This window comes from Rhea americana, unplaced genomic scaffold (genome assembly GCF_003343005.1).
Source record: "Rhea americana isolate MKP2758 unplaced genomic scaffold, rheAme1 scaffold_61, whole genome shotgun sequence".
Lineage (NCBI taxonomy): Eukaryota > Metazoa > Chordata > Aves > Rheiformes > Rheidae > Rhea > Rhea americana.
The window spans coordinates 3,697,142-3,718,215 of record NW_028186768.1 but is presented as its reverse complement, the minus strand read 5'-3'; the positions used below and the strand labels follow the sequence as shown (position 1 = coordinate 3,718,215).

Below are 21,074 nucleotides of genomic sequence, written 5' to 3'. Positions count from 1 at the left end.
TCCCTGTAATGCTGCCATACTGTGTCTGAGCAGGAGAATGCCTCTCTCAAAGGAAGCTTTTAACAAACTGTCCTTGTTCCAAGGATGAGGAAACCTACAGCTCTTCTGGCATTTTCTCTCCTTCATAACTCAAAGCTGCTTTCACCTGCAAAGGATGATAAGCACAGAAGGGGAGAGAAGTGGAATACAGAGGGACTCGGAGCAACCTTGCAAGGCTTTGCATGGAGCTCTTGGTGTTAAATGAGGAACTTTTCCCCTCCTCCTCTCCTCATTTCCCTGTGTGCCTGCAAAAATACTCTGGTTTGCATTTAAAGGAGAAAACTGTATGTGCTGGGACTAAGCCAACTTGTTTATTCAAGGGAAATACCATATTCCCAACCCTTTCTTTTTCAGAGGAAGGCTTGACACAGGATGGCAGACTGGGCTGCATATTATATTTTTAGGCGACATCGAAGCACAGTGGTGATTTGAAGAAGCTGAAATCATGGCTGGCATTTTTCATTGAAGTTTGTGATACCTTCCCTTCCCATACCCCCTTCTCCCCTCAAAAAGGGTTAACTTGTTCCCTGCTACGTTGCATTTTTTTGAGCAGGTGGATTTTGACCTAAAAAAAAAAAGAGAAAAAGGAGAAAAGCCACCACCACAACCAACCCCACAGTGTCACAATCTGCTAGTTTCCAGACTTTGTCATTTTCTCCTCCAAATTGGATTTTTATTGCAAGCGACGAAGTTGACTGCATCCCGGTTGTAACGAGAAACTTGCTCTGAGCGGGGCTGCGAATTAGCTGTGGCTGCAAGAGGCACTAGTGTTACAAATACCAGCTTCTATTTTACTGTCAAAAAATGGCAGGTCACTGTGTGTCTGTAAACAATGCAGTTATGAAATGGCAGTGCAAGGCCGAGCTGAGCATGCTCGGGAGCAGCCTGTAGGGGGAGGTGATCAGAGAAAGATGATCTAATTCAGTGCAATTCTTGGGATTGAAGGAAAAGACCAGGCTCCACACTAATGACAGAGCAGAAAAAARCACTTCTGGGACGAAGCCTGTAGGCCATGGAGGAGAGATTCTGAGGATCTCCTACCTTTAGGACTTCGGCTACTGAGCAGTGCCATGTCGCTTTATCACTTTCGAGAAGAGTAAAGTCTTGGTGAGGTTTTTCTGTAGTTATTAGAGGGACAGGCCCTAGATTGCAATCTTTTTTTTTTTTTTTTCCTTTTTTCCTCTCCCTGTCCGCTTTCCAGCTTGCAGGSGTCGATGTGTTGCTGCTGGCCTCTCCTCTAGCTTGGTTGCGGGTAACACAAAGTGTTGTGCGAAGAGGGTGTGATACCTGCGTGAGGTCTTTGACGTCCCAAGAAACCCACAAGCACTCCGTACTTGTGGCAGGAGAGCGTATTTTGGCGTGGGTCTTTTTTTTTTTTCTTTTTTTCCTCCCCTCATGTTCGGCCCCAACGTGGCTTTCGAAGTCGGAAACGTGCAGTGAGCCCTTCTCTCCTGGGACCGTTTGGAGGAGCAGGGGCAGGGAGAGGGAGCTGCTCGGCTCGAGGTGACGACGGTTTGGGGGAGGGAGGAAGAGGAGGACCTCGCAGGTCGAAGAGGCGCCTGAGCGAGCCCGAGGAGGACTGCACCTCAAGCTTCTCCCTTCTCAGTCGTCCTCCTCTGCATGCCCTGGGCTGGTACAATATGCTCACTTTGGACACTTCTTCGTGCTACATATGTATTTTTTTTGTTCCTGTTAAGCCTTCGTGGGGACTTGGTGTTTCTAAAATGGCTGGTTTGCTTTTGCTACAGATGATGATGGGTTACCAGGCAGAATCTTACTCTCCATTTTAGGGTTTTCTCCTTCCCCTCCCCTAGTGTCAGGAAAAGGCAGGCAGCAGCTGAGAATAACATGCCAGTACTTCTTGTTAACYTCAGCCAGTGAAGGAGGAGATGCCTTTGTCTGCTCTGGATTTACACTCGTCTGCACATACATGTTGTACTGGCTTTAACTCTACTGGGACACAGTTAAATTGGTACAGTGCTTCCCAGTGTGGGAGCAGTGGAAAGTAAAGCCGCATCCACGCTAGAGGTTGTAGTCGTGTAAGTAGTTGGGTAAATGAGTCTCTCCTCTATAGAAGCTGCATGGAGCACAGGCTCGGCTAGCCAGCGGTGGAAAACCCCCCTTTGCCTGAACACCATAGTGAACTATCTAGGGTTAGAAAAAGTCACTTTAAGTCCTGTTATGTTTCGTGCATGTGTCTGTTTCTGGCTTTTGCATGCAGGGACTTGCACCTTGTTTCTACCCTTCCCCTGCTTTGGAAGTTAATTTGTACAGCTGGAGTAGGAGAAAGTCATTGACTTAGAGAAGGAAAGGTTTCTGTCCTTTTAGGAGGGAAGGAAGAGTCTGGAGGTAAGGAATTCAGGGAACAAAAGAATTGCYGGTCTGGTTTGATTTGAGGACAAACTTCAGATTGCGAGGAGTGATTGTTCCGAGCTGTGGCTAAAATTCTGTATTCACATGATTGCAAGAGGCTTATAAGGAAGTGGCCTTAGCCAAAAAAAAGGAGCTTTGAGAATGGTGACTGCTTTGTAGGCCGGGTACCTTGACGGTTACATTTCTCTCTGTCTCCAAATCGAATGATTCTGCTTCTCCTAATGACAAAACCATGATCAGTCTCTCCCCGTGAACAGCAATCCCAGACCTTGCACATGGTCTGCAGGACAGTAGTGCAAAAATCTGAAATCAGCACTCTTCACATGGCTACAAAAGCAACACTGTCTGTCTAAAAGCACTTTCTTAATCATTACTTCATGCATAATTACCTGCAAAATGTTTATCTTCTCCCTAAGCCAAAGGTTGTTATAAGAAAGTTGATCTTTCTTTTTTTTTTAGGAGAAAAAGGGAGGAAAAAATGAGAGTGAATGAGAATCTGCTGCTGCTGGAGTTGCATCATTTATTAAGAGCTTTGCCTCTCTTTCTTGCTACAGTACATATTGCATACCTCGCCGCCGCCTTGCACAGTAGGTGAAATACTGCTTTGTTGAAGTGCTTGCTAGAGCTTTGCCTAAGAATTTGGTCTGTTAGGAAAGCTGGTGTTGGGGTGTGTGCATGAACGGCTTGTGGGGAGAGGCGTGCTCGCAGGTTCGCCTGGAGGGGTTCTGCAGCCATCGAGGGTGAACCTTCTGGCTGTAGGCTTTACAGGCCATTCAGGATCATTCCTCTGTCAATCTTTCCTAGTCTGCAAACAGATGTGTTGATGCAGCTAGTGCCCTGAATGTTAAAGAACAGAATTCTCTACAGTGTGCAGCCGAGTTGGAGAAGGGTCAGTCCTTCCTGCTTGTTTCTTACCCCAGTCCTCTTTTAGATTGACCTGTTTTAACTGAATATCTCAAATTAGAATAATGTTACTGCAAAGTCTCAGGTTCCTAGACAGTTGATTTTTTTTAAACCAAAAAAAAAAAAAAAAAAAAAGAACTGGTGAAGGTAGACATCTTAGCACATCAGACCTCCGATCCTTCCCTTGTCTGCCTTTAAAGATCTCTTGTTCATGATGTAACTAACTGGTCTCTTGGGCTTGGTAAGCTACAATATGTTGAAGTTTTGCTATGCATGTATTGTCTTTTCCTATAAAACCTATTTGGACCAACTTGCTGTAAAGGGCACCCGGATGGCTAAGGAAAATTCCAAGGAGGAGTGTGAGAAGGTTCTTTCTATGTTTTCCAGCTTTGCTCTTTTGTGTGTGTGTGTTTTTTTGGGGGGGGTGGTGATTTTGTTGCTGTTGAATTTGTTGTTGTTGTTGTTTTAAAGGCACCTCTGTAGTTTCTAAGTTGTCTGTTTGGAAATGCTGCAGACCCTGTCCTTGGATGATCTAAGCTGTCTTCCATCCCCTCCTAAGATCTAAAAGTAGGAAAGGAAGCCWGCTTTCTTGTAAACAGAGGTGGAGAGGAAAAATTAAAACAGCGCTAGCTTCTCTCCTTGGATCCTCATGGCTTTTAAAGCCCTTTCAAAGACCTAATCAGTCTTTCTAAGATGCAGTAATTTTTCTTTCCCTTGAAATCTAAAAATAAAAGGTGTGTGTGGGGGAATAATGCTTCATTGGTTGTGGCACATAATCTTTGTGGAGGCTCTCCAGTGATTGAAGATTAATAATCAGTCTGTTGTAGGCAGTGGAATGGAGGCGGACGGCTGCAGGAAAGAGGGGGGAAAAAAAAGGAGAGTGCGAGACTTTTATTGTGAAGCAGCCTGTGCTTGGCAGTTGGCTTTTGTTGGGACTGCTGTAAGAACAGACATTTCTCTGCTAGGAGGGTGGGTATAAGATTTCTCTGCCAATCAGGAGCCGACAGATTGGGGCATGGTGGAGTGTGAGCAAAAAGGGAAGTTTGCTTTGAATTTAAGGGGAAAAAAAATGGAGGTATTGACACTTGCAAGAAAGTTGCTGTTAACTTGTTTGGGTGGATATTGTGTGCTGGGTGGAAATGAATGGGCAGCTCTGCTCCCGCGCCCTGGAGCGCGTGGGTGGTGGTGGTGGTGGTGGTGGTAGTGGTGGTGTGGAGCGTGCAGGGCTCTGCCTGTGAATCCTCAGCCTGCAGACGTTTGCCATAAACTCGATGCATCTGACTCGTGATAGACCAAGAAGGGGGAGAGGTGTCTATCTGCTGGTGCTATGGGGAAGAGGCTTCGAATGCTTTGCAGCAGCTTTCTGGTGTAGACTCCCTTTTGATAAAAATGCTTCAGAATTCACAATCGTCTTTTCTGTTCCTTTCCCTTTCCCCCTCTGCACAGGGCTGAAGATGCATTGTAGTGTTTTCTACCTTGATGTTGAGTTTTTGTTTGTTTTGGAGCAATGAGTGAAAGTTGTAAAAGCGGTGCCAGTTGGATGTGGTTCTGAAATAGGGTCCATGAGAGCCTGACAGCAGCAACCTAGGTTAGCTCTGCTTTGGCACTGATGCTTTTACTCTAGCGTGGAAAAGAGGTGGTCTGTAGTCTCTCTTACCCTTGGATCTCTTGCTTAGAGAGCTCCTCTTGCTGGCCAGGATCCTGGGCAGCTCTGTGCCTCTGTTAATTACAGGAGATGATGAGTGTGTTCATTAGGCTGCCGGGGGCTGTTTGGCTTCRGGGTTGCAGCGGTGGCTTTTCTGCAGGCCTTGTTGTTTGAGCAGCAGCCACGTTGCTGTGCAAGGGAGAGTGTGAAAAATGTGTGCAGCRGGGGTGCCACCTGCAAAATAAAGAAAAAAGGTAGAATCAAATGAATAAAAGTGGCAGATTTGAAAACCTGTGGCTTTTGGATGGAATCAGTTTAATGGTGGGAATATCAAGGCCTTTATTTGTTATAACAAATGTTGGGAAAACAAACTGGTCTCTGTTTAATGAACTGAGGCTCTTTATTTTATGGCAGTGTCTGTAGCAAGGGCATGGATATTCGTTCCTCATGAGTAGAAGCTCCTGAGTCTGTGTGCTTGAATAGATGCAGTGGGCCTGGCTGTAGTTGTGTTTACATTAGTCTCACACCAGGATAAGTTCATAAGAAAAATGAAGTTATCTYTGTTTACAAAAAGTCTGGGTAGAGGAGAAGTAGCTTTTAAATGTACATGTTTGCACCAGGGATATATATTATTGGCTTAAGTAAAAAAAAAAAAAGTTGATCTGTGTTCAAACTTTAGGCTGCATTTTATGATCATTTCGTGATGGAAATTGTGAGCCAGCATCTGCTGGAAGTTTGTTTTGTTTTAGGCTGTCTGATCGGTTGGCTGGGCTGGGGTTTCAGATGCCTAAAATTTTTGATGTCTGTCTTAAAATCTGAAGGTTGTATACTTAGTGTCTGATTTTCCTCTTGACGAGAGTCTTCTCGGTGTGGATATATTTGGTGTTTGCTTGCATTCACTGAGGGGCTCGTAGCCACCTAGCACATCCTTATTTGAGGAACAGTTCTTCAAGGTGCCCTTAGTTCCCCATGAGGGAATCTAGCATGTGTTGAGAGGAGGTTTCCAAGAAGCTTGTACCAAGCCGAGTTCCCTGAAGCTGCCGCCTTTCCATCAGCTCTGTGTTGCCTTACAGATAACAGCAGTTAGCTGCGGTGCGGGGCACGGTGGTCCTGCATCASCCCCGTAGCCGGCAGCCTGCAGCTGTAGCTCAAGCTGGTGCTGGTGGGTCTCCCTGGGGCCTGGAGCGAGGCAGGCGTTGCAGTGCGTGGAAAGGAAGCCCTCGCGCTGCAGGACCTGGGGGCGCTTGGCAGTGCAGCTGAGTTCACACAGAAACAAAAGTTACCCAGTGGCTCATAATAGCAACACCAAAGATCATCTCCCCTGTTAGCTTCAGGGGCTTCAAACGTAATTAATGTGGGGAAGGGCAGCCTGCAGGTCCTTGTTTGCCAACAAATGGTTTCGAAGCTGATACGCCGAGCTGCGTGTATATTCCTTATCTCTTTTGCTTGCTTTATGGGAGATGGACAGTTTTTTTTTTTTTCTTCTTCTTCTTCTTTATCACTCAGCGTGCTTTAAACCTTTTGATTTGCATGGCTGCAGGCACCATCTGCTCTCTGCGTTGGCCTACAACAGTCGGCTTGACCTAGGCGCGTTCTCCGCCTGCGCTGCACGCAGCAGGCAGTGAACCCTTCGCCCGGCCTTTCCCCAGCCCCAAAGGCCGGCGTTGCTGCTTGCCTGATTACAAGGCAGCTTTGCAAGGCAGTCGCCATGCTTACCTCTTAAATGAGCTTGTCTCCTGAAACACAGAGCTGTGTCAAAGGACCCTTCTTGTGTGTTTGGGGTTTTTAATACCTTTCTCCTTTCTTTTGTTCTTTTTTCTTTTTGTGTTCTGTTATCTTTTTGTGTGTCCTCCCCCTTTTCTTCCCTCCTCCAAAAAAAAAAAAAAAAAAAGTATTAAGGCTGCAAACTTGATACAGCAACGTGATTCCAAATGTGTGGAAGGCAGAAGAGATGAGCAAGTGTTCGCTTTTTCAAGAAAAAGAGGAAAGAAGGAAAAAGAAAATACTTGGTTTAGGATGCAAAATAGAGCTCCTTAGCTTTCATAAACATGAAGGATGAGTTAGCTGCAGCTCACCTGGGTTGATGGTTTKCATTTTGTAAATCACATTAGAACAAGCTACAAAAACAGAAGAAGCCTCCTTCAGCCTGTTAATGTTGATATATGCCATGCAATGAGAAGCATGGTAGATGAAAAGCCTTCCCCGCCCCCAGGACCTACAAGGTTTGAGAAGAGCGAGGGTCAGGTCCTTGGGATGCCTTTTATGAATGTTTTAATCCATGCCTACACCGACATGCTCAGTTGGATTCCCAAACTCTTTACATTCAGAAAAAAAGGCTGGCTGCATCTTAACCAAAGAGATCTGAAATCTCAACTCTGTGTGCAAATCCAGGCTTCTTTGCTTCTCAGATGAGATGGGCTGTCAGTGGTGGCAAGCCTTTGAATTCTTTTTTATCTTTGACCTGTGCCTTGGTGGCAGTTTCCTGGCAGAGTTATTTTGCAGAGTGAAGTTTGCCCATGATGTAAACAGGATTTGCCCCTGATTGTGTCTTGTTTTAAATGCAATGTGTTTATGAACATTGAGCTAAATGCTGATATTTTTTCCCTGTCCCTCCTCCCCCCACCTTTAGCGAACAGTGCTGAGTAAGGGAGAGACAAGGAAAGACGCCTGCATGAAGACTGAGCTGCTGAAAGATATCACCAACAATAAAGAGGAAGGTGAGCATTTGCTTCGGTTGAGGGCCAGACCTTGCCAGTGGGGTTGGCACGTGATGCAGCTGGGAACAAAATTAGGGGATTGAAGATGTGCTCTGTCCCCTGAGGGGCTCAGATATGCGCCTGTTACAGCAGCAGCACCATTCTCTTCTGTTCATGCTGAGCAGGGCTTTTCCCCCAAAGATGCAAATTTGCTTTTCAGTCCATCCCTCTCCATCCACCTGAAGAATTATGTCTAATTTTCACTTCTGCTTTCGTGTGGCTCTAAAGGAGACTCTAGTTACTTCGAGCTTCCTTTGTATGACTGGTTTTAATTGAACTCTGATCCCTAACACATGATGACCTAGCCCTTTTCCTCCCTCTGTTAAACTTGACTTTCTATTTTCCTGTGAGTTTCTTTGTTGCTCTAGAACAGGCACCGATTGCTCCAGGATGGCCAGTGTGGAGAAGATACTCCACACATTGTGCTGTTACGGGATGCTTCACGGCTTCTATGTTATTTCTGCTTGCTTTTACTTTGCAGGAAGGAGACAATGCACTTGTTAATTTGAGGAAGTCTTTCCTACATGGTTGTCTGTGAGTTGCATGCATGCAAATCTGAAGACTTTATAAGTGTCAGTGAATTAGCACCCCCCCCAACAACCTTAATCTTTTTTTTTTCTTTTCTTGCACCCTTCCCTCCCCTTCTTTTCATGGCTTCATTATCCCTTGAGTAGTTACTTCTCATTGCTCTGCAGGGATTTGGTGTATTTTTGTTCTGCTCTTCGTAATAGAGCATTAGAAAAGCACGGAACTGGCCCTATCAGAATACCTAGTTTTGGCTAGAAACAAACTCTTGGACTTAATTCAAACCTGTGCGAGTAAAACCATKCCCTTTGTTTCTCTTCTGTCCAGCATTATGGTTTTTGAAGCTCCTCCAGTAAGAAAGTAAAGCTCCGAAGCAGCAAAATATTGARTGCTTTGTTAGATCTAGCCACAGTGCTTGCATATTATTTGGAAGCACATGAGCATTGCTGTTGATCCCAATTGCGTACGCACCTCTGATCTGGGAAAACCAGAGGTGAAGTCTGAGATATCTGTGTGAGGTCACGTTGCTCTGAGAAGACTCTAGCTTTGATTATCTTGCTCAGATCAGGAGTATTAACTTAGTTTGTTTAACTCTAAGTGATCTCAAGGTAAGTGTCAAGAGTCTAGTGGGGTAAAAACCTAAGATGATGCTTGGGAGAGAGACATTTCAGAGCCTTGTATGTCATCACTGGTTTTGACTAGAAGCAAATGTTGTGTATCAAAAAGAAGCTGAGAATCCTTGCTCTGCAGGAGTAGTCTCGAGGTGCTAAACTTTCAACCAACYACTTCAGTTTATTTTACAGTTCTCTTACCAGAAAAAAGGTCCTAAAATCTGAACTGCGTAGTTTCCATTCTTGTGKTAATGTTCTGATCATATCCTTCTTTTCTTTTTCTTTTAAACATACCACATGAGTAAAAAGGCAATGGTTTGCTTGATCATTGTACTATATGCACTCTTGTTAACTGATCATGCCATGATCATCATAGGAGTTTAATTAGTTAATGTCTCTAAACTCTGTTCAGATAACARTGTTCAGCATTTGCATAGGAATTTAGATTTTTGGGTGTTGTGTGAACATTAAATCATTACAACAGACTCTCAAGATTGCATTTGGAAATTATTTTTTTAAGCCCTGCTCCTGAAAGCAGGAATGGAGGCAATGCATGGAGCTGGGATGCATGAATTTGTAAAACATCCTGAAGTATGAGTTTTTTTTTTAAACATTTCCTAGAACAGTCATTCTCTGCTTGCAGAGAAGGACGCGTGTGGAAATGAGAATCCATGCAAGCCTACTGGTACTTTTGTGTTCTGATTTAGGCAGAGCCTCTGTGAAGCGGACTGATCTTGTATTTGATGGGAGCTGTTGTCTATAACATGAAACTAGGTTTGTCCTGGATTCTGTTCCCTTTGGGAAAATTCCCCTGGCAGGCTCTCTGTGAATGTTGAACTCAGGACATAAAACCCTGAGGCTTGAGCTTGCAGATCCAAAGCCTGAGTGAAGGTGCTATWTGGGCTAGAGGTATGATTTATAAGAAGAGTGATTTATTACATTTGCCCCCTTTTTGCCCTCCCTTGACTCACAAGGTTGCTCTGAGTTTCCCATCTGAACAGTATTAGCATGTATTACTATAGCTCTGCTGCTGCCTCGGGGAATGGCCTTTTACGAGTTRCACATCTACATACAGACTTGTGTTTTCTCTGTGTGCAAGATGAGATAGGAARTTGAGAAAACTTGCAGCTTTTTAAATGAGATCTAGGCATCTGTCCCATAAACAAGAAAGGCACAACTGGCACTGCTGAGGCTGCTGTCCAGCTCCGGTACTGGTTTTGGAGGTCTTGCTCCTAGTTCAGGGAAGGCAATGTTGTGAAGTAATGGCTGCATCACCCCAGTTTACAGCCTGACGTTTTGAGATAATGTATTCCCAGTCCTGGTTGTCCTCAGCATGCTGGCCACTCATTTAGGACAGCTCGGGAGCTGGACACCAGGCGGTAAGTTGTCTATGCAGTTGGGGTAGGGCAGAGAGCTGGGCTGAATAATGTTAGAGAGCAGTCTGAAAGCAAGGTGTCCTGCATGGGAGTTAGAGCTGAGTTGTTTTGTTTTTTGTTTTTGTTGTTGTTCCTCAAATGAAAGGTATTGCAGAAATGCACTGTTGCTATCAGTTGATATGTCGTCTTCTGGTTTCATCTTGGCACTGATGAGGAGAAATAATTAAACTATAAATTTAACATACATCTGTAGTAAGGAGATCTTTAAGTGTTCCTGGCACTTTAATTTCTAATTCTGGGATTGAGTCCCAGACTGTGTAAAGCCCAGTGTAAGTTGCTCACTAGAGTTAATGTCCTCTTCTGTCTACCGTTGCTCAATATAGATAGGAAAAAAAGCTGTGGCTGAGGCTGTTTTTGTCAGCCATGGGGAAATGTTCCAGTGCAGTTTTACTTGTGGGTAAAAGTTGAGGTCCCTCTTTGCCTTTGGTGACGGGGAGGGGAAAGGGGCAGGCAGATGGAAGAGATGAATGGAAAAAAGGTTGCTCTCATGTTTCATTGGGTCGTATTGCATTTAGTCTGACTCAGAAACTAATTAAAAAGTGGTTTCTTGCAAGAATTGCAAGTGATTTCAGTTGTCCTCCTAGTGTCCGCAGCTCTGAACTTGGTGCTGCATCTCACTTGACCTTTCAAGGCAAACTGCTCTGTTATATTTTTTGTGGTCGTTTCTCAGGCCCAAAGATGGAAAGTTCCAATAAAAAGGCAGAGTGAATGAGCAGGCGAGGGGAGTCGATAGCAAAGTCCTCAATTAGGCTCTGTGTTTCAGAGGCTTCACCTGAGGCAGCTATTTTACAAGGCAATGGTGTCAGCCCATAGTGCCAGATTAGAAACAGACAGTTGATTTGCTCTCAAATAAACTTAAAACTGCTTTTAGAGAGAGTCAGGGTTTTAAATTCCTGGAGGGGCTTCCCTCCCCTCCCCTTACTGCACATAGGAAATTGTGGTGGGTGAGGAAAATGCTGCTTTCCACGGAGCAGCTGCAGCCTCTGCATTCCCCACTCCAGGGACGGCYGCTTTAAAATGAGAAAAAGAATATATTTCTCGCCTTGACTTTCTCAGCACTTGAAGTCCCTGCTGAGACCGACAACCAGGAGACCTGATAAAACAAAAAACCACTGAGGTAGTACCTTAGATGTTTGCAGAAACCCCGACAACACGTCGGGTGCTCAACACTGCTGCGAGGAGTCCGCGRGCGCAGCACGAGCAGGCAGGTGGGAGGCTGCTGCAGTGGAAGAAATCCCCTCGGATCGCAGCAGCGGCCCCTGATCGTGGGCGGGTTGGGGGCCTTGTGGCCGTAACCGTCATGGTCCTGAATCCACTGGCAAGGAGTGGCTTCGCTTCACCCAGGCCATTAAGCAGGAACAGCTTTCACTCGCTGCCAGGATCCGCAGACAACACAAAGCTCAGTCGCGTTCACCCGACCTGACTAGGATTTAGCATGGAAAGTGGAAGTTCTTCTTCTTCCCCTCTCTTTTGCCTTTTGGCCTGTCCTACAGTAGATGGGAAGCAGTCTCCCACGTGGTGACTGTGTACACCAGGACACCAGCGCACGTGGCCCCAACCCAAGCAGAGGGACTGCCCCTTGCATTTTGGAAATACAGGGGCAAGTTCTAAGGTGGGTCTCATCTGCCTCCACTGATGTAAAAGGAAAAATAAAAAATAAAAAAAAAAGAGGGAGAGGCAGGGAAGAAAAAGAGAGACCATTAGTAACTCCTCCCAGAGRGGAACTTTTGCCTGAAACTTTTAATTATCTTCATTTCTTGGCTTCAGAAGGCTCAGATTTTTGTCCTGAACAGTAGAGGTGATGCTTTCCTTTTAAATGGAGTGCAGAACCTTTCAGCTAGGCTTTTCTCTGCTTTACAAATTTCTTTTTCCACTTTGAGGAGGAAAGGAAGTGGAAGAAACTGCTTCTTTGTGGAAGAAACTGCTATAACGTAAGGATTATAAGCAGTTGCATAACTCCCCTTTAAAAGTTTATCCTGTGGGACAACTGGATATTGAATAAATGCCTGATATCTATGTTTTAAAGGATGCTCTGTAAAGCACTTAAGGGAAAAATGTCAGATGTGTGTATATACGTAAATGTATGCAGTACTTACTTGCACTGCAGTTCAAAATGCACTTGAAATCATAAGCTTTTCATTTGAGTTCTTTCTATGCTTACCAGGCAAATCCTTAGTTCAGAGTTGTGGTATTTTTTCTTACGGCACCCGAAGGCCTGCCTCATGTTTCATCTGAAGAAGCAGCTCTACTATCGTTTGTGCTTGAGGATGTTAGAAATACATAAAAAATCTCTTGGAAGACACAAATGGTTGGTTGTCTTGGCTCTTGCAGTGCTCAGTACCGAGATGTTTGGGAAAATGGGTAGAAGTCACAGATAAGTTGTAGGGTTCCCCCCACCCACCACACCTAGTGGTGGTTGGATTTTGGCCTAGAGGGTGAGGGCTTGTAGCACTTAACATATTTTTCTTAATTTGTCTCACTGAGCAGAGCTCCAAGTTTTAAAAAATTTTGTATTTAAGATTTTGTCTTCCAGGGAATTCCCAAGTTACTGCAGAGCTTTGAGCTGGTCATCTGACTTCCTGTATATGAAGACTGTCTGGTGGCTCCTCATCTCTTTCAATCTCTGTAGAGGCAATTTGTTTCCTTCTGGCTGTAGTCAGAATAGCTGGCGCAGAGCATGTTCATCTGTATGCATTCTGCTTGAGGGCAGGCTGACCAGGGGCTCCTACTAGGTCCATAGCAGGACAAGAGCCAAACATGCCTCTGCTGGAAGGGTTGGAAATCCAATGTGGGCAAAGCCAGCAGAAGGGAAGCTTCATTACAGGTGTGTGGGCTGGGATAACAAAGGTGGGTTTCATTTTTTCCCTAATTTGGGTATTTTGGAGGGGGGGAGGGAGAAAAGTTCACTCTCGAATTCTGAGCCTCTCCATCTCAGTTCTGCTTACATGTGGCAGATGTATCCATGCAGTGGTTATCTGAAGATGGAGGTCTAACGTAAGTGGGAAATACAATGGTTTGAGCTGTCGTCTTCTCTCTTCTGGTTRTAAAGGTGGCTTAAGGACACCAGCTTCTGAGATGTCTTTGAGACATCTAAACTGAGGTGAAATGCATTCAGCCAAGCTGTTCTAACTTCTCCTCTCCTTTGTCAAGGTTCTTCTCACTTCACTGGAATTTTAATTTAAATTTAGATAAATATTTTTATTACGGAGAAGAAAAAAGAGAAACTGATGCCAGGAGCCTGTTTGTAGAGAGGTGGGAGGAGTGTGAACTCTTGGTTGCTCTCACTGAGTGTTAATTCAGAGCGCTGATTTAAATACATTACTGATTATTTTATTCTTTGCCTTGGGGAGGTACAGAGGTAACATATTTGTGTAATTTTGAGTCTTGAATTCCTTATGTTATTAAAATGTAGCCAGCTACTGGAACATACAGGTTTACAAACATTTGTTTCAACTTGCTAAGAACTTCAGATCCATAGCTCGGTGAATGGACATCGTAAGAGAAGATTAATCTCTTGAGTATGTTAATGGTCATACACATTGCTGGATTTTAAATTAATTTTGAATGCTCGGAAAGGGATACATACCACATCACAGACAATGTGACAATCTTTTATTGGTGGATATGGCATAGGGGATGCAGAAGGCAACACTGAAAATACTGGGATGCTTCTAGTAATTGAGGTTACACTTCTGTGGATTTCTTTAACTCTCTGGTGCTGTCGAAGAGATTTTATAGGCTGTTTTATTCCATATTTATCCGTTGTAGAGTTCTGCCCTCTCTGAGGTTTTTTGTTTATATTCCCTTCTACAGGCCTTAGTTCAGCAAAAAAATAAATACAGGTTGAAGCATGTGTATTCAGCAAAGCACGTATGTGCATAAATTATAAGTACGTACCTGAGACCTGTTGAATGCAGTCAGACTTGCAAGCGTGTCCTGTTAGATGAGGATGAAACTCTGGATTGGAGGCAGAGTGTGCAAGGGAGCGGACCAGTAKTCTAGTCTAATACTCCCGTATTGCTATCACCAGATCAGGTGTGTTGGTTAGGCTAGCCTAGTTAGGTTATCACATCTTACTAAGTAGTGTAGCTCCTGGCACAAACTACTWCTTGCTGGGGAGGTCTTTCCAATTAGCTGCTCAGGTAGGACCCTGGGATAACCCTCAGTAGTCCCTGACTGAGCCCTTGCAGTTGTTAGGTTTGGTTATGGGATTTCTTACAGATGTTCTGTGCTGTACATGAACTCAGTTTATAGAAAACAACTTTATTTCCAAAGTAATACATTTTGAAGTTTTTAGTGTCCCTGGAAGAGAGCTGGAGGATGGAGATGATGTTTCCCAAAACAAGCCCGTCCCAGCAGCTGCAGGACAGTGTTCCCACTATGTCTTGCACTTGTCTGAGGCTGAGAGAGGGATTTAATCTCTCTTCTCATGCAGTCCTTGGCCTCTCTGCTTTTCTTTTTTTTTTTTTATTGATGTAGAAAGTCAAGTGATGACAATTGCGATAGAATCTTTTCTCACACGGACACGTGTACATAAGAAACCAACTTGTGAGACCTTGCAGGGCATTTTACTCAACCGCTGAATTGCAGCAAGCAGCTGGCACTGATGGTCTAGGTTGGRATCAAATGTGATTTGGAGCCAGAAGCTTTAGGACCTTGTGTTGCCATGCAACTTGTGCATTCGTTYACAGCAGGACAAAGTGGGTGCATAATTCTGTTAAGTCAAAATGATCCCCCTGAAAACTGTTGTCAGATTCTACAGTTCTGTGCAGCATTAGGGACTGTGAAATTATATTTTGTTGTTTTGTAAAATTTTTCGTAATACAGATTTGGAAGTTTGGGGCATCTTTTTCCCAGCCCGTGCGTTCTCTCCTGCCCAAGACTTCTCAAATAGTTAAATAAAAATGATGTTTTCTCCCAGTGAAAGTCACTGCTTTTTAAAACAAACCCTTGTGCATCTTACCAGAGCTCTCAGCACATAGAAGGTGGTCTGAGTGGTGTGAGACGACAGCAGGTGGAATTGCTGACCTCGAATCATGCTTGGATATCCATGAAAGTGCATAACTGAAGTGTAGCTTGTGCTTCTGCCCTCCTGCAGGCGTTGCGGAGCTCTTCTTGAAAGTTACTCAACTCTGCCTGGTCTGAGCTGGCAGCGCCCATGTGGGAGGCAGTCGCCGGCTTGGCTGCCTTGGCTTGGGAAAGAACGGGCTGCTTAATGCAAGTTCTTCCTCAGGAAAAATTGTCAGAGGTTGACATTGCAGACGCTTTCCAATAAGTTGCTTGGCACCCAAAGTCTGCGGCTTTTGGTTTGAAACAAGGGATGGCGTTTTAAAAAGCAGTGTTGAGACTCTCCACTTGTCATTTATGGTCAGGACTAGGGTAGAACACATTGAGCACTGCAGCAGGTTGTCCGGAGAGGTTGTGCAGTCTCYGTTGTCGGAGGTTTTTGAGACCAACCTGGTTTGAATTGAGCGCTGATTGTGCCTAGGGCAGGAGGTTGGATTAGGTGATCTCCTGAGGTGTCTTGTGTGATTCTAAGTGTATTGACCAGTTCTAAGGTGGCTTTGAATTTGATGTTGAAAATGTTTTCCTTTAAATCCTAGATAAGCACCAAAAAAGCAGGAGGTTTGGAAAGTACTGCAGTTGTTCCAGGTGCTTGAAAACGTTGGTTTTAGCGACTATATCTGAGAGTGCTGTCTGTGCATAAATCGGTATCAGAATAGATCTTGGAGCTTAACCCAGTCATAAGCAAAAATTGCCAGAATGAATGCATTAAAAGCAGGAGGAGAGAGAGGACCTCAAACAGTGGTTTCTTTCTCTTTCTTTCTCTCTTTCTTCTTCCTTTTTCCTTTCTCTCCCCCTCCCCCAATTGCCACTGCACCTTGCTACGAGATGGTTAAAGGAATTTGCTGCTTTCTGAGGAACAGCAGTTGCCAAGGGCTGGACCGTGCTCCTCCTCCAGACCCAGCTGGCCATGCCTGATGTTGGCTTTCAGCTGCCTGAGCTCTGCGGCACCTGCCAGCCTGGCAGGGCTAAACTGTGAACCGCTAGCTCAGGGATATTTAATTCAGTGTCCTGGATCTTGGTTCCTCTGTGTGCTTTAGGCTTGTACCAGGTTTTGCTAGATCAGCAGAGACATCTAGATTTTTTTTTTCCTCAAGTGTTTGGGCTTCAAAGCAGTGTGCAATGAGGTGCAGTTACCTGGCATGCTGATCTGACTTGGAAAGTTGGCCTCTGGTTTGACTGTGGGCCCTTCTAAATAATCATGGCTGAAGTTAGCTTGACTAGAGCTGGTTGTAAATCAGACCTACCTGCTTTGACAGCCCACTGGGACAAAGCTTTAGCTGGTACATTTTCTGATGCTTTTCATATCTGTCTGGCCTCTGGAAGGAAGACAATACAAGGAATCCCTAACAGCAGGTTGATTGAATCATTCTACTGACCATGCCAGTGAATTGTTATCACTTCTGGTTGCCTGGGGAGCTGCTAGTTTGTCTTGTCTGTCTTGCTGGAAACATTTCTGAAAGTACATAGGAAGTTCATGTTTGGATTCTTCCATCTTGAATCTGAAATCTCTGATAGGACAAATTTATTGAGGGGGGAACAGAAGAACGTTTGGGGAAGGGAGAAAAATCTTTTTACATGGACACATCCCTTCATTTTTTCTGTGAGCAAGTTTTTAGTTCAGTCTGCATTTGAATCACGTAGTTGTTTTTGTCTACAATGGCATTTAAAGTGCTTTGGCCCTGTGTTTACTCTGGCTATTTTCACTGAAATGACACCGGGAGTCCTGATCCTGTGCTGCTTAGTCCTGGAAAAAGAGTGTTAAAGTGGTCTTTGCTGGACAAAATTGCGAGGAGAGCTGTGTCTGTCAGGGAGTTGCTCCTTGTGATGCTTCATGTAACAGCAAAGCCCTGATGTAGATATTTAACCACTGGGCTATGTCTGTCCCACAGAGGCTTACCAGTATAGCTTTTCTTGTGCAAATCTGGCATTGTAAACAACTTTGCCACAGACTCGAATGCAAGATGGGCAGAATTTTGTTTGATGGCTGAGGTTCTGACATATGGTCCGATAAACGTAGTTACTGGAAAAGCTAAAAAATATTTACTTTGAAAAATCCATAGTTGGGAATAAATGGCCACATCTGCAGCTGAGGTAAGTCAAAATGAGTGTACTGGTTTCAACTGACTACCTCAATTTTCACCATCTGAGGATCCAGCCCAAACCAATCAGGTAGGTAAATAGGCAGTCTAATTGGATGTAGGTAGCAGGCAATTTACTGGGGGAGATATTTGCCCTTTGATAGTCATCGTGAGTAGCTGTACCTTCTGTTTGGAGTTTTGATAACACTTGTGACCTTTTCTTTCTCCTCTCTTCCTCCTTATCCTCCCTCTTTCTCCAGGATTTAATGCCATGGCTGCAGATGAAAGTGCTACAGAAAAGCAAGTGGGGGAACCAAAAATGGCAGTAGATGGTGAAACCAATGGTTCCTGTGAGCACAGTGAAGCTGGTAGCCACCCAAACCCAGCTAAAAACACTCAGGACAATACGAAAGCGAGCCAGCAGGACTCTAGTACTAAATTAAATAGGATARCAGAAAATGGCATTTCTGAAAGAGATGGTGAGACTGGGAAGCAAAACCATATGAAAACTAATGACTTCACACAGACTTCTGTAACAGGGAGCAATGGATATATTCTAACCAAGCAGATGGCACAGGAGCAACCTCTAAGGACTACCAGCACCTTTGCTTCTCTCACCGGCCATGCTGCAAAAACCCTTCCAGGAGGAGCAAGCAAAGGGAGGACTGTGGGCACCTTTTCTCAGATGCAAGCCACGATGGCAACCAAGCTCGGGGAGGGCAGTAAGGACATGGATGCTAAAAAAGCCACCGCTGCTAATGCTGAAGTGAAGGTCCACAGAGCACGGAAGACAATGCCTAAACCCACCCCTAGCCTGGTAATGTATACGCCCAGCAGTCAATGCTGCTGCTGCTGCTGTGATCGGTCTCGGTTTTCTTTGTGTGTGAGAGGGATACCTTGCTGCATGTGAACAAGTGTAACTTGGGGGTGTCCACTGAGCGGATTTTTTTTTCCCTCCCTCCCCTTCTCCTTCCTACAGAGAGGCAGAGGTGTTAAAACAGAGTCACATCGTCACCAGCAGCTCCCTTCCCCAGCCTGTTTCTAAATATACAATTGATCAATTACCAGCTCCAACAGATCTATGAGATGCACTAAACGGCCTTTCTCTCTCGGCTGTGTTGCTCATCAGCTGTCTGCTGAAATCCAGACCTGCTTGTGAAACAAATTAGATCTCTTATAAGTTTGACCCAAAGGAAATTAAGCATAGCATGTTAACTTGAGGCTTCTCCAAGGCTTGGAAGCTATCAAGAAGCTGATATGTTAGGTAACTTGTTTGCATTGCTGTATCATTAAAGCAAACCAGATGATGTTCGGTCCCTCTCTGTACTTTGCCTTTAGTAATGCAGCTGGATTAGAAATCTTCCCTGCAGAATCCTTGGGAGTAGATTTATCATTGCGTAATAAAACATAGAGATCTACCTTTTGGGGGGAGGTAAATGGAATTTGAAGTCATTTTGTGTGCCCAGGCTACAGGAGGTTGAACAGAGATAGACCTTCTTTTATATCTGAAACATGGGCAAATTTTGGTTCTTTTGCAGAATGTTGGGGTGTGAATACTGGAGAGAGCTCCACTATGAACAAGTGATCTTGAGCCCTGGGCCACTTCATGTTTAGATATGATGAGCTAGACCATTCCATCATGCTTTGTTTAATGATGGAGAGAGCCATGCTTGGCAATGTGAGTCACACCCAGAAATAAATTGATAAAAGTTGTGTAAAGGGTTGCTGTTAGCTACCCCAACACTTTATACACAGGCAAATGCAAAGTTATCCTCACATGTCACCCATGTGTTGCAGCCCAGGAATAATCTGGTATAAAATGCTCAAAGCTGTGAATCACTGTGGTTTGGAGCAGGGGGAGGAAAAAAAAAATCTCTGGTGCCTAGCCAGATGCAGATGGGGAAAGGTGCCCTTGGCTGCCGGCACCACCTGTGGCTCCGGAAGCAGGTGGGAGTCCAAAGAGCACATGAAGACTGCGAACCTCCTGGGCACACAGCCTCGGTAGTGGGGCAGAAACCACGCCTGCCACGATTTCACAACCATTCCCCCAAACCGCTAATTTCCCCTCTGTCTTCCCCTGATTGCGTTTGAATTCTTGCTCTCGCATGCGCCCCTGCTGTGTTCTTTGGCTAGAAACTGGGGAAACCCAGATGCAGTACATGCAGCCTGATGAAAATCTCACTTAAGGTTTTTGCTTACGCAACCAAGGTTTTGCAAGCAAAAAGGCCTTACAGCTTTCCTTCAGCAGCCTCTTGTTTTACGCTTAGATTAGGCAGGGCAAACCCCTAGACCCTTGTGAATTTGACAGGAAGAGATCTCTTGGGGCTGAGGAACCGAAAGAGGTAATTCCCTTTTAAGAGGTGACTGCCGTGTTGGGAGAGAGCATGTTGCCCAGTGTATTTTTTCTCATTCATATTTTATGATACATCAAAAGTCTTTTTTTTTATCCCACACCTTGTGTTTTAAGGTTCATCTCTAGAAAGCTGCATGCAACTTTTTGAATGTTTGCCTTGCTGAGTTACACAGGTTACTGTGATTGTGCTGTTTATCATCATTTGCTCACACAGTAGCAACAACTGCAAAAACCAAAGCCTGCAGTTGTTCAGCCCTTCTAAAAATTGCATAGCCTATCCTCAGTGACTCTGCATTTCCCGTGGGTTTAAAATTGAGAGAACAACAAAATTCACAGAACCAGCGGTAAGAAGAGGCTGTTCCAGCATTCTCTGCACAAATCCCTCTAGCTGAATGTGAACCTGTGGTCTTCAAGATTTGATCTCGTTTCTACCAGACAATAAAACATCTGTTTTATTCAGCCTTCCTGATAATTACTACCAAATTTCCCCCATTGTCTTTAGAATTTACATGCTATTTTCTTTTGAGTAGCAAAGTCCTGCAAGTTGTCATTTTTCTGTGTCCCATTTATTTCTTTGTTAAGCTACTTACAAGAGGCTCATCAGCACAGCATTGCAAAAGCTTTTCTTACACCAGCCTCCACATTCACACCTTTTGCCCTTCAAAAACTACATGATAGCAGGTGGTGTAGTGCAGGAAGCAAATTGTGGAAACCACCCAGAAGCTGATGTTACAAGAGGACAGTAGTTTTCATTGTTAATTGTTAAGAGCATTGGTGCTTTCTTGGTAGACTCTTACTGCAAACCTGTGCTGCCTGAGTGAAGGAGGGGAAAACAGTATTTTGTAGCCTGCAAAACTCTAAAGATTATTTCCTCCGTGGTTCCTGCAGAAACCCACTGAGACCAAAAAATTGTTTTCTCCAATCTTACAGCTATCAGGGGACCTTGGTAGCCTTTTCCTGTATGTGTGATTAAAAGGAAGAAGATAATTTTCTCATACATTTAACAAGCTTTTTCTCTGTTTAGGAGTTGCTTCCTGAATTGGGATCGAAGCTGATTCTGAAACAGGTGACAATTTTAATTGATGTTGTCCCATATTAAGGTTGTTTCTGAGCAAAGACCTTAGAAGTGTTTCTGACGGTGTCATTTTTTGCTCCCTTTTTGATTAGTCAGTGCAGTAACACAAACCCTGCACCTTTGGAAGCAGTAATGTCTTCCTCCTTAATCCATTTATAACTTCATTAAGAGCACGAAAGTTTCCAAGGTGAGACAACAGACTGAAAGGCAAGT

The 21,074-nt window shown here is 44.4% G+C and overlaps 1 protein-coding gene across 14 annotated transcripts in view; it reads left to right on the top strand.

Annotated features, from left to right (window-relative positions):
• EHMT1 (euchromatic histone lysine methyltransferase 1) overlaps positions 1 to 21,074 on the top strand; it is a 131,153-nt gene that overhangs the window by 58,230 nt on the left and 51,849 nt on the right. For 6 of the 14 annotated variants that reach the window (XM_085320036.1, XM_085320032.1, XM_085320037.1 and 3 more), the window contains 3 exons: positions 7,590 to 7,677; positions 17,694 to 18,250; positions 20,811 to 20,852. In XM_085320036.1, the coding sequence (XP_085176162.1) occupies positions 7,590 to 7,677; positions 17,694 to 18,250; positions 20,811 to 20,852 (687 nt within the window). Of the gene's footprint in view, positions 1 to 2,871; positions 3,000 to 4,292; positions 4,391 to 7,589; positions 7,678 to 17,693; positions 18,251 to 20,810; positions 20,853 to 21,074 lie in introns of those variants that run through there. The other 8 variants (XM_085320041.1, XM_085320040.1, XM_085320042.1 and 5 more) reach the window with 4 other exon arrangements.